The 15,916-nt window shown below is 37.4% G+C and overlaps 4 protein-coding genes across 6 annotated transcripts in view; 1 reads left to right on the top strand and 3 right to left on the bottom strand.

Moving 5' to 3' along the window:
• The window catches only part of LOC6651862, a 167,669-nt gene that overhangs the window by 147,568 nt on the left and 4,185 nt on the right, over window positions 1-15,916 (top strand). Inside the window, exons 12-18 of the mRNA XM_023180904.2 lie at window positions 2,174-2,571; window positions 3,301-3,450; window positions 5,924-6,106; window positions 6,172-6,310; window positions 6,737-6,946; window positions 13,947-15,046; window positions 15,702-15,834. Coding sequence (XP_023036672.2) covers window positions 2,174-2,571; window positions 3,301-3,450; window positions 5,924-6,106; window positions 6,172-6,310; window positions 6,737-6,946; window positions 13,947-15,046; window positions 15,702-15,834 — 2,313 coding nt within the window. The remainder of the gene's footprint in view (window positions 1-2,173; window positions 2,572-3,300; window positions 3,451-5,923; window positions 6,107-6,171; window positions 6,311-6,736; window positions 6,947-13,946; window positions 15,047-15,701; window positions 15,835-15,916) is intronic.
• On the bottom strand, window positions 611-2,216 carry LOC111519566 (proteasome subunit beta type-7-like). 2 transcript variants are annotated; one of them, XM_023180941.2, is made up of 4 exons: window positions 2,152-2,216; window positions 1,790-2,087; window positions 1,551-1,730; window positions 611-1,473 (listed from the first exon to the last, which is right to left on the bottom strand). In XM_023180941.2, exons 2-4 carry the CDS (start codon window positions 1,879-1,881, stop codon window positions 666-668), a joined length of 1,080 nt encoding a protein of 359 aa, XP_023036709.1. In that variant the 5' UTR covers window positions 1,882-2,087; window positions 2,152-2,216; the 3' UTR covers window positions 611-665. The 2 variants fall into 2 exon arrangements, with proteins under 2 accessions (XP_023036709.1, XP_046866422.1); XM_047010466.1 differs by having other exon boundaries at window positions 611-1,468.
• On the bottom strand, window positions 4,520-5,861 carry LOC26528968. The gene has a single exon (XM_015176600.3). The coding sequence runs from the start codon at window positions 5,740-5,742 to the stop codon at window positions 5,032-5,034; it is 711 nt and encodes a 236-aa protein (XP_015032086.2). The 5' UTR covers window positions 5,743-5,861; the 3' UTR covers window positions 4,520-5,031.
• On the bottom strand, window positions 11,515-12,119 carry LOC6651795 (neuropeptide SIFamide). Of its 2 annotated transcripts, none has more exons than XM_023180942.2 (2): window positions 11,869-12,119; window positions 11,515-11,806 (listed from the first exon to the last, which is right to left on the bottom strand). In XM_023180942.2, the coding sequence occupies exons 1-2, from the start codon at window positions 12,008-12,010 to the stop codon at window positions 11,715-11,717; spliced, it is 234 nt and encodes a 77-aa protein (XP_023036710.1). In that variant the 5' UTR covers window positions 12,011-12,119; the 3' UTR covers window positions 11,515-11,714. The 2 variants fall into 2 exon arrangements, with proteins under 2 accessions (XP_023036710.1, XP_002074228.1); XM_002074192.4 differs by having other exon boundaries at window positions 11,515-11,803.

The following is a 15,916-nucleotide window of genomic DNA, read 5'->3' as shown; positions in this document are numbered from 1 at the left end:
AGCCGATTATTATATTGACTGTAACTTGTGTTATATTTAACCGATCACATTCAAATTTTGGGATCCGGGGTTTTATATCGAATATTATCACATATGTAAATTTCATAGCATACTCCAATTTTTATGAAAATGTTTCTTCTAGATCTTCTAGAGCTCTATGATATAGTGGTCCGATCCTGATGGTTTTCAAACTTTATTTTTCCCGGGTAATAAAAAACTCCGAAAAAAAACTACACACAGACGGACAGACGGACATGGCTATATCAACTCAGCTTCTCATGCTGATCAAGAATATATATACTTTATGGGGTCGGATCAGTCTCCTTCTGTGCGTTACAAACTTCTGACCAATTTTATAATACCCTCTGCAAGGGTATAAAAAGGGAAAAAATCGAAAATTTTAAGCAGTTCAAGCGATGGGTGTCAAAACGTCCATAATTTAAAAACAAGAATGTTAGAATTTGTAGAATACGACTTTTATTTCCGTTATATCAATTCCCTATGGAATGGTCAATAATAAGAAGAGTTAGGCAATAATACTGAAGAAAACATAAATCCTTTTTATTGAATAATTTCAAAGAAATAGTTTGTATTAGTTCTGTAAAATAAGTTTCCGGAAAAACTGAACTCTTTTTATTTAAAAATATAAACAAGTTTATTTAGTCTTAAAATTTAGCTCTTTTGGTGGGCGGAGCCCCATCATCGTTGTCTTCTTGATCTGCCCCAGCTTCAAGCAATGAGACTTCTAGATCTAGGCTGCCCTGCTGATCTTCATGGCCCTGTTGGTCTTCTTCAGCTTCTGTCGGATCTTGCTTGTCCTGTTGATCTTCCTCGGACTCTGAGAAAATTGCTGTCTGCAGCGACAAATCTAGGCTAGATCTCCGTTGTAGTAAGTTCATTCTAGACGGAAGCGATGTTACTGGATAAACCTTTTTATATACCTCTTCAATGTAGGCCATCTGAGGAGGGCCAACTAGGCCAACTAATGCTATAGGGCGCGGTTTATCGACGGCTTTTATATACACTTCTTGGCTGCACAGTTGCCTCGTAAAGTCGGTTCGTATTATACACAACTTGATGGTCGCACCCGAATTGATATCACTCACAATGCCAGCGGCTACGGCATCACAGACCAAATCACGGGCAAAGAACTCTCCCATTGCTGGCTCCCAGCGGGACTCAATTATAGAGATGGCAGGCATAGTGCCAGAGCCCAACACCGTGTAGGGCACTGTTTCGGAGGATCCATCGCTGTGAGTGCAAAATAAATGCGCACCAGAAACGTCAACGCCGGCAATGATGAAATGGGCATTTATCATAGTGCGAAAACGGTACAAATATTGTTTCATTAGCCTATTTGCACCACAAACCCGTGGACGGTGGCGATTGTTGTTCATGGTAAGCAAATCCAATTGTGATGATGCTACATTGGCCATTTGCTGTAAATCTTGGGCAACACCTGAACCACCAGCACTAAGAGAGAGAGAGAGAGAGAGAGAGAGAAAGAGAGACACCAGGTTTAGAGTAATACAAAGTGACATTTAACTTACTAGATAAAATCATGCAAACGAAAAATTTTGTTCGTTCTCTCAAATCCCACAACATGTCCTTTAGTGGTTCGTGTGTCAGTGCCAAGGATGACGCCACCTTTATACAAAAGTCCCACCACACTCGTGCCATTTGAATATGCTTGCGGTGGCTTGAAGCCATCTTGCAGCAATGCTCGGTTCCTAGAGAGTAAAACTTGCCACAAAAGTCCAAAAGACCTTGTATATCCATCTGCACTTACCGCAGGCAGTTACCAAAATTAAATCCACTATCATTGCATTGAGTGCGCGACCTTTCCTGAGTGATCATTAAAGTCGGTAACTTATTGAACATTTTTTTGTTTTTTCCTAGTATATGACATATTTAACTAGGCAATCTGCTCTCAACCCAGCAGGCCAGCAGAGTCTTGTGGAGTTGGTTGTCGTCTTAGCCATATCAAAAAGTATTTCCCTTTGCGATTCCCCTCCAAAGAGGGTTGGTTTAACTTATTAAAGTAAGAGAATGTTTTACTTATTTCAAGGTTCAGCCATAACAGTGACCTAGATTCAATTGTAAAATTAACTTTTTATTTATGTTGCATTCGCTTGAATTGTTGTTTTTCACCTTTTTCTTTGCTTCCTTTCAGCAAATTAAAAAGTTGCAACTTTTAACGCAATCAGCGGCATTGAATCGCGAGACAATTGCGGCCTCACAATTGGCCACATCGACGGGCGGTAACAGTCAGGCAACATCCTCGGCAGCGGCATCGTCCGCTGACAGTTCGACAACTTTGACCGCCCAGGGCGGTGGCAGCAGCAGCAGCAGCACAGGACCTGCAGGTGACATGGTCAGTGGCTCAGGGATGACAGGAGGAGGCAGTAATAGCCTTGCTGGCAGTGCAGCAGGTAAATTGCAGTCTGCTGCCAGTGGATCCGCAAGTATTTTAACTGTGGACGAGGACACTTTATCGCTGGATCGACTCAACTCGCTTCGCATCTATATGACATCGGTGAAAACTTTACCATTCAATTTACGCATTTACGGGTGAGTTGAGCATTTTATTTTTATCTTTATGTCACTTAAAAGAGCTCACGATGAAAGCAAACCGCAGAGTTCTGAAGAAAAATCTCCGTCCATGCTGACTCTGATGACTGCCAAAAGATAATCGTAATTTCTAATTACCAGCGTCAAGGGCAAATGCTAATTTTTTTATTCCTCCTTACCGCGAGTCAACAGTAAACTTGATTTAACGATACCCTTTAACCTAACCCAGATGTGTAAGGAAGTAAATTGAGATATAGATTTAGTTTTATTTACAAAAATTTAACGAAATGTTATACAAAGAATGTTGGTTCAGCTTAGTAATGGCATACTTTTCAAAAATATCTAAAAACTTTTCTCATATATATGTGAGACTTTTTGCACTTTGGTTTGTTTTCCACGACAAGGTATCTAAAAGTCGGCGCCCTGAACCAAACATTTTCACAGGAGAAAGGATTCTTTCCAGCTCTTCTTAGCATTTTTAATGGAAAATTTATTTTATGTGGAAGCATAAATAAAGAAAATAATATAAATAATGCATAAAAGAAAGAATGGCTCGTAAAATATAACTTGGAGAAACTTTTTTTTTTGCGGTTTGCCTACCTCAGGGAGAGAAAAGCATACAAGAAACTGTTTCGCCTGTGGCTAATTAAGTGACATCAGTCGACTTCTCGTGCAGTTGGTTTAAAGCAATTTTTTCCACTTTTCATTCTGTATTACTTTTCTTTGCAGCGAGGATTTGTTTTCGGATCAGTTATACATGGAAATTGGACTATCCTCGCGACTTTTGCACATCATGGCCAACTCAACGATATTTGCTTCTGTGATCTCTTACAAGAATCTGAAGAGTTTTCTACCAAAGACCTATTACACTCGTGGCAGGTAAGATATAATGCTGAAATTTTGATTTTAGTCAAAAATCTATTTTTACATTTTTGATGCCAATCTTTAAGCTTTTTTATAACTTGCTTGTAAACTGAATTTGTTGTGCCAACTGGTGTGTTTCTGTCAACTGACAAACAACATGCAATTCTGTGGCTTAAGGATATTAGACAACGAAAAAAAAATTGGGAAGGGGACAAAAGAACACTAACACATCCAACAGCAACACAGATAATTCTCCAACTGTAAACAAAATGCAAATGTGTGAACATCATGCCAAGAGATTGAGAGCAGAGTGGGGCAACAACTAGAGAGAAATTGTAGCAGAATATCCTGTCAATATTCCAACAAATGTTGATTTAATTATAATATTGCTCGTATTCCATACCCACACACACAAGGACATGTGTATCTGTGTGAGTTAATGCATATGCAGAGCATGGAATGCATTTCAATATGTCCTCCATAAATATGTATGAGTTGATGCGATTAGTGCGGATGCAATTGCTACTAAGTATACTTCTATATACACATACACAGTTACTTATTCAAATAAACCCCATACTTAAGTTTAAAATGGATTCTAAAAATTATAGAATTTGCAACTACGTTGGAAAGTTAAACGAAAATTATGTGTTAAAACTTATATACGACTTTTCTGCACACCTAATGCCTCCAAATTTAATGGGCTAAAACTAGTGGAAACATTCTACATTTTGGATTTTGGACTTTCATTTGATTTTAATTCTGCTAATTTAAAAGATTTTTAAAAAAACTCAAAAAATCAAATAGAAACTTATCTAAGATAATAGACAGAACAAATTGCTCCACTTTTTCTATTTTATTCCCCCCAACAAAAGCTAAGAGATTCATAGTTTCCTTGGCATTCGTCCAATTAAAACTAATCATTTAGAAATAATTTTAAAAAAATAAACTACTATTGTGCTGCTTTTAGAGGCGCCAAAATAAAACTTTTTCCATTGCTGCCACCATAAAAATTTGTCATTCAACTAATGACCACAATCTAAAAACATTTTCAAATAATTAAAAGTATAATGGAAATAAATAATGAGTGTTTATAAAATTTACTACAATAAGTTTTGTCTGACATAGCTGACGAGACGTTCTCTGGATTCTATTAGAAAAATAATCTATCTATAGGACCATTTTGGCTTTGAAATTGGGCTCTTTTTACCACTTGCGCCAAATGTTTTAAAATTTGGGGATATTTATTACATTTTTTCAATGCCAGACATTTCTAAAAGCCCTTGAAAAACCAAGGACAATGGGTTGTTATAATTCAAAAGTGCTTACACGTCTGAGATTTGACTACTTTTTAAAGTTCCGCAATATCTCAGATATAGCCAAAAGGATTTCTTCTCTTTGATTTATCCTTAGTTCTTTAGCAATTTCAATGTTGCCTTTTCTCCTTCCAGTTCCAGGAACTCAACAAACTGAGCTTAATGAGTGGGTAGAGCCATTTAATTTTCCATTTGCCCAGTAAAGTGCGGAGTATTCTTCATTCAATGAAAAGCCGCTCATTTCAGATCTATAGATCTCTATTTTTTAATAAAATAAGGACTATGTCACTTGTCCGGGCTTTATGTTTGTGTCATTTTTGTATTGTACATACATTATGCCCAGTATGAATAGACAAATGTAGTCGACAAAAAGCAGCAGTCCGGACAATATGTAATCCTCCTGAAAAAGACTAGCTTCACTGCTATGTAAGATCGCCGAATGATAGATGATAACAGCCACAATTGAATAGCAAACAAGGATGCGACACAAATGTAATACGGTTTGGGTATCCAATACAAGTTGCATATAGATTAACATTACAGTAGCCATAAAGCTTAGAAAGATGATGGTTAGAAAGCACAAGGGATTCAACTGTACATATTGATGGACGACAGCGCCAAAGGCCACCAGGCATATCCAGATAAAGAAAATAATGGCTATCACAGCAACCATTAGCTCTAAGGACTGAATACTGCACATGGCTCCGGTGCCCAAAATCATAAGCTCAGTTATAATCAGCATTAGAATGTAATTATATGGATAGACATAGCGAAGGGGCGAAAGTGAATGGAATACGGTTACCAGAAGGAAGGCACTCATTATCAGGACAGTGCTCCAACGTGACATATCGGATTGAACGAATGCCAATATAAAGAACCATTGAAAAGCCGCCAATAGAAAGAAAATGCCCGTCAGCAAATAAGTTTTCTTCGTTGATCTGTTTTGAGTCGTCCCCTCAAATGGCACATCAATGTCACGTATGCGTAACATTTCTCACTAGGATTTTGCAAACGATACATTTTTAAACACATATTTTCGGCTCCGATAAAAGTTAAGAAACATTTGTAAAAAAAAATAAATATATGTATAACAAAATCTGAGCCGAAATCCCTGACAAGTAATGCTTTGTTCAATAGTTGGCTAAGACTCTTTTTGTTCCTCTTCTTTGCAGTGATCCCAAAGATGCGGATTATGTTCTCACCTCGCGTATTATTCAGACTTGGCTATTTCAGTCAAATCGTTCAAATGACAATTTTCGAGAACCCCTCGATTTGCCCTTCGAGGCTGGCCATGTGGAGATCATATTCCAGCATGAGAGTGTGCCAAAAACAGGAGATTGGGTGGCTGTATGTGGGTAAGTACCACAATTCTATTCAATATCTCAAGGAGATATTTTAAAAGTTTTCATTTTTATTATAGACATGATTACAAAGCGTCTTTCGACTCAACCTGGCGATCGGATTTGTGCATCACCAAGCATCTAATGGAGAATATAACGCGATGCATTTGCCCTCTGTCTGGAACCTATGTGGTCATGTTGACCAAGCGCCAGCAAAATGTAAGAGTTTGCCAAGGTCAACGTCAAAGCCAATATCAAAAGCCATTTTCATTTTCACTTTCATCCATTTTGCTGGCATTCCCAACTGGGGCCAAATTATGCAATTCACGTGTAGTAAAGTGGAAACGCTTTATGATTTACAGCACAATATTTTGCTGGCCTTGTTGGTCACCTGCAAGCCAAATATATATAATATATATATATATTTTATATTTTGCCCTCATTTCCGCTTCCTTTGCTGGCAATCAACAACTTGAATTTGGCCACCATGAACTTGCAGTAAACGAATGCACTTGGTTTTTGCCTTGGCTTTTGTTTTCATGACGACGACGACGACGACCCACCTAACTAAACCATTGGCTATATATTTATTTCCTTCCATTATTCAAGCTTATTTTGAATTGCTATTTATGCTTTTTTTTCCAGTCCACCCAGCCAAATGCCCCCCAGCGTCCTATTTTCGTGATTGTCAGCTGTGCCTGTTGCCTTCTCCAATGCTGTTCGGCATTCCTCATCCTGCTGCCCATTTGGTGTAATCGCAAGTGCGCCGTGACCTTCCTCAAGATGCAGTTCTGCATCTCAACGTCGAGTGTGATGTTAATTTATTTACTGGGATTTATGAAAATGCTTCCAGTGGTGAGTAATTGCATCATTTTAATGTATTGAAATGCAATAAGAACAAGTTGATTACTCTATTTTATTATTAAACAAGCTCCGTTTTGCTATTAGCCCTTTCAAAATTTATCAACTGCCAAAATTGGGAGCGTGAGAACAATTGAAACAGAGAGACGCACCGACTTTTGTATTGACTTTTCTATTTATGATGCTTTGCAAACAATTGTATTATTAAGTCCCCTGTGGCTCTTTAGAATCTTAGTCTCAGTGACTGTTTAACGTTAATCAATCTAAGATACAAGTCCTTTTCTAGATCTCTTGTTTTACTTTTTTTTAAGAACAATATTCCGGGTTTTGCTTGAGTAAAAGTAAATGTTATGTATTTACTTTATAGTAAAAGAAAAACTTTCATGTTGATGGTTTTTAAAAACTTCCATGAATTCTTTAGTACTTTGGCTCTTTAAAACAATTCGAGGCATTTCGTTTTATGTGTAATTCTGTGTCTCTGTGCTTGTGTGTGTGTCAGTGCGAATGTTTATATGGATGGGTGTGTGTGTGTGTGTGTATATGTGTGATTGTGCTTGCAATGGGCAAGGCAACCAAAGCGTAAAATTTAATTACAGTAAAATAAATAAACAAATAAAATGGAGGAAAAGCCAAACCAAAAACAAAGCAACCCGAAAACCAAAACCAAATATAAAAGGAGCAACAGCAACAACAGAGAAGAAAAAAAAGAGAATAACAAAAAGTGTTGCATATAAAAAGGCGTTGCGTGTGCCAGAGACGTGGGCTAAGATACAAAGAGAACCACAGTGGAAAAGAGAGAGACTAAAAAAGGCCGAGAAACGGGAGTAAGAACGAGAGAGTCAAAGAAGTGTCCCAAGATTTGTATACAATGATATTCCACTGAACCAATTCTGAATTCAAATGAGCTCAAAACACAACAAAAAAAAATAAATAAATAAAAATAAAGCAAAAGAAAACCCCATTTAAATGGCCTCCGAAACTGAAAATTATTTGTTGTTTTGAGTCTGGATGGTAATTACCAATTTCCTGGCATGGCACTCAGGCATGAATATTACCCCAAACTTTTCGAATAATAATCATGAAATGGAATGAAACCGACCACGCCCTGCAATCATCATCAAGACAAATTAACCTGTCCGCCTTGTAAAACCATTTTCTGGACTCGCAAAATATTTTCATTTACATACATTTAGTTTTGTGGCAAGCAAATACGCAAAATTCATGTAATACAATTCCCCGAACCAAAGTCGTTTTACCTGTTGCCCACCTTGGAGCCGAATGAAAGGAAATTAAAAGTCAACAATGCACAGCAGAGCAAAATCCCTTGGAGACTAGTGGGCGAGTGAGTGAGTGAGAGAAAGGGAGTGGGGGAAAGCTCAAATTAATATTAATAAACAACAAAACATTTGAATTTTCTGCAATATTCAGATTTCGTTCGTTTTCTGCTTCTTTTTTCGAAAGGGATATCTACAATCGGTTTTAACCTTGCCATTCCCCAAAGTATTCGCAAATCCTTTAAATTATACATGTTCAAAAAAAAAAGTATTCTAATGCAAACGAAATAAGTTTGCTCCAACTCCCTTAAAATCCCTTGAGGTCGCTGTAAAAAAAAAACCAACAACAACAACACAAACAAAAACAAGTATATAGAGTGTACATAACTGTAAACCTCTAACAAGAAATAACATTTTTGAATTAGTAATAAACTGGGCCGCAATGAAAACAACGGCGCAATAAATGAATGAAAAACAAATAAAACATGATGTACGACAAACGGGAGAGCAACAAAGCCAAACAGAAAAATGGTTGAGGTTGAAGGTTGAGAGATCTGCGATGGAGCATGGCAGAAGCGAAGAAAGGAGAAATGCAAAAAAGGTTTAAGCAATTGAAAACGTAAAAAATTCTATAATGTGACCATTAAAAAAGTCGACTTCAAGATACCCTAAGCTGAATGAGAAAAATTCTCTTGGCCACATTATACTTCCTTTTAGATAAACCTAACTAGATAAGAACAGGATCAGGAGTTTCATCATATGATTATTTGCCCTTTCTAATGACTAATGCCCAGACCTAACACAGATTACACAAACTATAAAATAACATAAAACATTGGCTAAATTTTTTGTGGATCTGAATAATTTTCTCAAGTTGATGTCTTCTATATAGTTTTAGTCATTTCATATGGCATACCTTTTCACCCAAAATCATGCAGGGAATGAAAAGCGATGCGACAATTGTAAAGCAAGACAATTGGTAAATCACAAAGGACAAAGGAATCTGCAAAAAGATTCCTAAGTATAAAAAAGGCAAAAACAAATTGTGTAGTCTATCAGCAAATTAACCTCGAACGTAGCAATCAAAGCGTTCAATATAAAAGAAAACTTCAGTTATGTACCAAGTATTTAGTTTCAAGTGACTGTAAAAAGCAATCTACTAGGCACGATTATTTCAATAGTCTTAAATTAATATTTGCCTAATGACTGAATATCGTCGGTAGTTTGGTTAAATGGACTAATAACTCGAGAAATGAGAATTTGGTATTTAGTTTACTGGCTTGATTTAATAATATGAATTAAATAATACATTGTTCTAAATAACATTATTCAAAAAGTAAGCAGGTAATTTTTTTAGTGTAATTATGCTGTAATTTTCCAAGATAAGTATGAATTAAAAAGTAGATCAATATAAAAATCCGTTTAAACAAATAATATAATAGATAGATAATATTATAATACTAAACTGCTAGCTTTTCGGCTTTATATAGAAATATCAGGGAGAATAAAATGAAACCCCATCTTTAATAAGTTAATTTAAAATGTGAAATTATCTCAAAAAAGTATTGAGTTTATACTGAAAATCCTATGCTCTAGGGTGTGCAATTGTTATTAGAGAATCCTATCCTTATTTCAAGGTTTGAATACTATTTGCATTGACCACCTGATATTCTATCGTTGTTTTATTCTAGGCCAGTTTAAAATTACAAGTGTTTCTTTTGAGAATACACAAAGAATTGAGGAAAAGACCTTAAACTTGACCTAAAGTTGACTTCACTATATTTTCATTTAGAGATTAGTAGGAAGTAGTAGAGTATTATTGTTAATTCCTTTTAACTTTTATGTAAATAGTTGGAAACATTAAATAACATATCTTTTTAGACTTGAAACCGTTAGATAACGTGGCTCAGTTGTATAAGCCGCTTTTCCGCAGACGTTAAAAAGGCAGAGGGAATATGCTTAGTGAAAGTCATAAGCTTGAGTTAAGAGGAATTCAAAGTGAATGCAAGTGATTCGTTTGCGTCACATAAACGAAATGCTTATTTTCGTTTTATAAACGCTTGAGCCAGCGATATAATGACGGAATTACGACACACACACACCCACACCCACACACACACACACAGAAAGATGAGAGCCAGAAGGCACAATGCGCTTAAATTTCGAAACTGAGAAAAGAGCCAAAGGGAAAAACTATGACTTAATAACGCAATATGCACGCACTTGTTATGATGTATTATGTATTATTATTGCACATTAATTGCACGCGTATGCGAGCTTGGCATTATTATTAAAAAGGACAATACATGCACACACACACACATTCTCACGCATACATATTAACACATGTAGATATGCGTGAATACATGCAAATTTAATGGTTTGGAACACGTGTCAGATGCCAGCAAAAGGAAGTCTGCCCACGGCGGTGGCCACAAACGCGCAGGAACCAGAGCCAGAACCACTACCAGGAGCAAGGCAGGTCCTGGCCTGGCCTGGCTTGCTTCTTTTCCACCATCATACACAATGCCACAATAAATACAATTAAAATATTCATTTTACTTATTGTATATTTGTGTGCATAAATAAAATACAATTTCAGAGCAACAAAAAAAAAAATACAGACGCACACACACCCGCGCATAATAAATAAATAAGAAAACATAAATTACGTATACGCCACGTCAACCCCTGACCCCTGCCGCTGCCTTATACGCAAATGTCCCTTAAGGCACGGGGCGTGGGCGCATTGCAGCTGAGCTGAGGATATGAAAGGCAAAAGCTTTTAAGCGCGCACTTAACTCATAATTTTCTGCGGCAAAGCGACATTGCGAAAATATTCGCATTGTGAATTGAAAATTAAAACTTTGCAAATTCGTTTTAACATTTCGCCTCGAGGCCAAAGAAAATTGTTCACGGCAACGGCAATGCAATAGCCCCAACCTGACCCAGACTCTGTTAAATTGAAAATAAACCAAGGAAAACCCCCCCTAAAAATAAACGAGATAACAACTATTTAGATGAAGCTGATGATGCCTTGCCAAGAGCAAAAACTATAACTTCGAAAAACTTTAAAATGTCATTGATTGGGAAAGGTATTTCTATTTATCATATGTGAATCGAATTACTTTACTTTTGTTTCTCATATGCACGGAGGACGATGAGACAACTATGACTTATCTTCTTCTACTACTTGAGTAACAAGCTTACTAAATTATTGATTTAGATTCTTTCCTTAAGCTTTCCATTGACAAAAAACGAATTCAATTGATTTAATTTATCATTTGCTGTTATTGTATATATTTTGTTTTTGAGTAATACATTTGTTAAGTGTTAATATATAGTATGTGTTATGAGCTCAGCTTAGACTAAGAAATTGATACAAGCTATTATTTTTAACGTCTACCATTTCCGCCCTGACTGCAGCTGCAATGCAAGTTCAAGATCAGTCCCAGTTCCAGTAATTGCCGCATTTTAAGGGCGTGTTCCTATTTGCTGTCGTTTTGTGGGAACCACGATTGACATGCCTCCATGGCCACCTCGCAGACGGCGCTCATCGATTTGGCATTGTCATAGTCTGCTATATTTTTCGAGTAATCAGTTCAGAATGAAATCCTAACGAAGGGAACCATGTGAACTTACCCAGAGCATTTCGTTTGCCAAAAATGCTGCCATTAAAGGGTGGCTGTGGCTTCCTATAGGCAGCCTCGCTGGAGTGCAGCAAAAGGAACGTCATCAGCAGAATGGTCATCAGAATTGCGGCCAGAGTGCATCGTAGAGCCATTTTGCTGCAGTCTTGCGTCTTCTACTTGCTTCTTAATGTGTCCTAGGCAGTGATTATACAGCTGGTTCTGTCCTTTTTGGCTGCTTCAAGTGAACTGTGACTGAGGACAATGGCTAAGCTGGCTTTTATACGCAAAAAAGTATATGCTTCCAGACGAGAAAGAGTTATAATTGAGTTAGCCATGTCATAATTGGAAAGAAGATTGCTCAGGGAGTTGTTTCTCATCTGTCAACAGCTGAAACTATATTTAATTTAATTCCAATGGAATGTTTCTTGCCAGACTGACATCTGCCTGACAAGAGAATTTAATCTTTTCTATCAGAATACCTCGCTTAATTGGGTATCTAAAAGGATTTCCCCATATGGACAACAAAAATGTATTTATTTATCCCTAATTTATTTTGGGTTTCCTTCTAAGACAGTCTAAACTTGTTTGTTTTTTAAGATATTAAGTCCAAAAATTGTCAAAACTACACATTCGTAAAGTGAAGGGGAAAAGATTTTTGCAAAATAAATTTTTTTTTAGACTGTTCTTAAAAGTTTTACCTCATATTGATCCCATTTTATTTTATTTTTCAAATGGAAATTCAAAACAATTAATTTTGAACCGATTTTTGAATAAACTAATTTAAAAAAAATCAGCCAAAGGGTCTTCTTAGGAGTTAAGATACAAAATTGTTAGAAAAGAAACAGTAATTTTACTTCTCAAACGGGTTTTTCAGGCCCAATTGATATAAGAACTTTCGTTATGAAATTAACAGGATATAAATAAATATGTGTTTTTGGACTTGTGGCCAAAAAGAAATAATGTGGAAAATCACAAAACCTCAAAAATCTTACGTTAATGTTGATACATTAATGTTGATACATTAACGTAAGATTTTTGAGGTTTTGTGATTTTCCACATTATTTCTTTTTGGCCACAAGTCCAAAAACACATATTTATTTATATCCTGTTAATTTCATAACGAAAGTTCTTATATCAATTGGGCCTGAAAATAAACCAAGGAGTGTTAAGTGTTAATATATAGTATGTGTTATGAGCTCAGCTTAGACTAAGAAATTGATACAAGCTATTATTTTTAACGTCTACCATTTCCGCCCTGACTGCAGCTGCAATGCAAGTTCAAGATCAGTCCCAGTTCCAGTAATTGCCGCATTTTAAGGGCGTGTTCCTATTTGCTGTCGTTTTGTGGGAACCACGATTGACATGCCTCCATGGCCACCTCGCAGACGGCGCTCATCGATTTGGCATTGTCATAGTCTGCTATATTTTTAAGGTAGATCAATTTTTTCTTTTGTTTATCAGAGTCTATTCAAATGCAATATTCCAAGTGTATAAAAACGCCATAAAGAAAAAAGGTGTACCAGTTTTTGTCCTGTTATTACCTGAAGATATACATCTTTTAAATACATTTTGAAGTAGTTGTAATGACATATCCTATTCTATAAGAAGAGTCTTAAAAGTTAATAAATTTGCAAATATGCCTACATAATTTGTGTTTAGTCATTTAAATACTGTGTGAATGTAAATCCAAATGTCAGCGCTATTAAATTATTACGCCCTTATTACGATTACGAGGACAACTCTCATAAAAAAATAACATGACAAAAGCAGAGATAGAATAAGACAAATTATAGCCTGGCAAACCTAACCGAAAGAGAAACAGAAAAAAATGAAATTGTTTTACAACATTTTAATAACTAATGTAACGCATTTTGGGTAGAATTCGAGGGACTTTTGCCAGGGAAATGCAATAAACTGATTTATGCCGAAAATTGCTCCATGAGCATCTCATCATTTAGAGGGACCAACTTGGCGGACATAAATATTCTCGGTGACAACTTTTTATATTTAATTAAAAGTAATGATGTTGCAACTCTCTGGCTTTTGTAGCGGATCCTTATTAATGGCACTCTCTCTTCTTCTTTGCAGAATTGGCATGCTATTATAAGCAGCTCGTTGGCATCGCTGCTGCTGCTGGGCATCTCGACTCTGATTGCCATTGCTTTGGTCATACACACGGAGTTGATGCCGAAGAAGTATCTGCAAATTGGCACCAACAAAGCAACAGCTACTTCATCCTCATCGTCGGCATCGTCGCCAGGCAGCAAGCATCACCAGCAGCAGCAGCAGGATAAACGCCGCCGGGAACATGAGAGTTTGAGTTTGAGCAACATAACCCAAATCAGCGCCCAGTCGTCAGGGAGTGGCCAAAATACAAATAGCAGTTGCCGCCGTCGTCCAGCTGCTTTGTCAAGTGGAGCATCATCCTCCTCCGCTTCCGCCGCCGCATCTGCCGCATCGCTTCAGGGCAGCAAAGCTGGCATACGTGGCGCCATTGGCATCAGTTGGCTTCTGCCGCTACTCTTTGCCATTGCCGCCCCACTAATCTGCAGCATCATTGGCAAGTGGCCTCGCCATTGGTGGCTAGAGATTGTGTGGCACAAACAATCAGATGAGACCGGCGGGGGGGACGGGAATGCCGCGGAATTTGATGGCGTTTATTATTCGACGCATTCGCTACTCAACGGTGATAATTTACTGCTCGAGTCGGAGGCGTTTCTGGGCAATGCATCGAATGGCAAACGCAGCGGCGACGACCACACCGCCTTCACGGAAATATCATCAATGGGCGATGATGTGGCCACGTCAACGTCATCAATCACAGCCAGCAGCGGCGGCAGTTACATGGATGTGGCCGCAGTGACAGCTGCGGCTTTGACTTGGCCACAACACGAGCAGCAGCAGCAGCAGCAGCATCACCACCAACAGATGCCTGTCTCTTGGAATCGGTTTGGCTCCTTGTCCGCTTTGGACGCCCATGGACATCCATCGACCGCGGCTTTCACTTCCGGCTTGAGTGGCTCGCCTTCGCTTAGTTTCCTTCTCTTCGTTTGCATCGATTTGCTTTTCATTTTCCTCTTCTGTGCTCTGTTTGCCATTTTAATGAAGAAACTTTTGTGGCTGTGGCACAAGAATCGCAATGTGCACACGCATCCGTTGGATAAATTCAATATGGCATTACATAGACGGTAAGTCCAAGGAACAGACCCACAAAAAATATAAACGCAGATGGAGAAAAGCATTTCCATTGTCACCCAGCCAAAGGGAAGTACATTATCTAAATGAGAACATTAAAATATCAAGAATTTCAAAAGTTAGAGCTAGAAAGAAGTCATTTTAAATAGCAGATAAAAATTTCATTTTGTTTGAAAATGCCAAAATATCTAGAATCCAGATTCTAAAAGCTTATTACATATTTTTAGTTTAATATTAAAATTAGTTTTCGATGGCAACGAAATGTGACTAAATGGAAATTTCTTAAGTATTAAGTTTAGGAGAATATTTTTCAAGAATTTGGCAAATTTATCTCTTTTTCAATATGTGAGTTGTTTGTCCGATTCCTTATGCTTGTTTACCCATTGGGGTTTATTGGCCAATTGTCCAAGATGTCCAAAAGCTAAACGCCGAAATCTAATTTCCATTTTGCTGTATAAGCCAAATGCAGAAAGACGTACAGATAGACAGAGACAGAGATAGAGAGAAAGAGAGAAGAGAGATATGCATATAACATCAACAAGCAGTTGTTCCACTTAATCATAATACATAAAATCTGCTATCCTGCATCAACAACCAACAATTTCTCCTCCTCTTACTGATATGCCCTACTCTCGTTTCTCCTTTTAGACTTGGCCTCCTTTATCGGGCTGGAGGATTACTGGTCGTAAAACTCTGCACCGATGGATTCTTCATCGTTTATGTTAATTCATCGCCGGATACTTTATGGGCATATCCGTTTGGCATATCGTGCATAATATTGGTAAGTTTACCCTGGCCATAATGGCAATTGATATTTAATTAAGCCTTCGAATGAGTTTTCCCCTCACAAATAGTATTTATTG

Source organism: Drosophila willistoni (genome assembly GCF_018902025.1).
Source record: "Drosophila willistoni isolate 14030-0811.24 chromosome 2R unlocalized genomic scaffold, UCI_dwil_1.1 Seg167, whole genome shotgun sequence".
Lineage (NCBI taxonomy): Eukaryota > Metazoa > Arthropoda > Insecta > Diptera > Drosophilidae > Drosophila > Drosophila willistoni.
The sequence above is the reverse complement of the archived record's forward strand: the minus strand, read 5'-3'. Positions and strand labels throughout refer to the sequence as shown.

Coding starts and splice junctions, on each gene's coding strand:
- LOC111519566 (XM_023180941.2), bottom strand. CDS start 1,881: ATGTTCAATAAGTTACCGACTTTAATGATCACTCAGGAAAGGTCGCGC. Junction 1,731..1,789: donor AATTTTGGTAACTGCCTGCG/GTAAGTGCAGAT, acceptor TTTACTCTCTAG/GAACCGAGCATTGCTGCAAG. Junction 1,474..1,550: donor CGTTTGCATGATTTTATCTA/GTAAGTTAAATG, acceptor TCTCTCTCTTAG/TGCTGGTGGTTCAGGTGTTG.
- LOC26528968 (XM_015176600.3), bottom strand. CDS start 5,742: ATGTTACGCATACGTGACATTGATGTGCCATTTGAGGGGACGACTCAA.
- LOC6651795 (XM_023180942.2), bottom strand. CDS start 12,010: ATGGCTCTACGATGCACTCTGGCCGCAATTCTGATGACCATTCTGCTG. Junction 11,807..11,868: donor TGGCAAACGAAATGCTCTGG/GTAAGTTCACAT, acceptor CGAAAAATATAG/CAGACTATGACAATGCCAAA.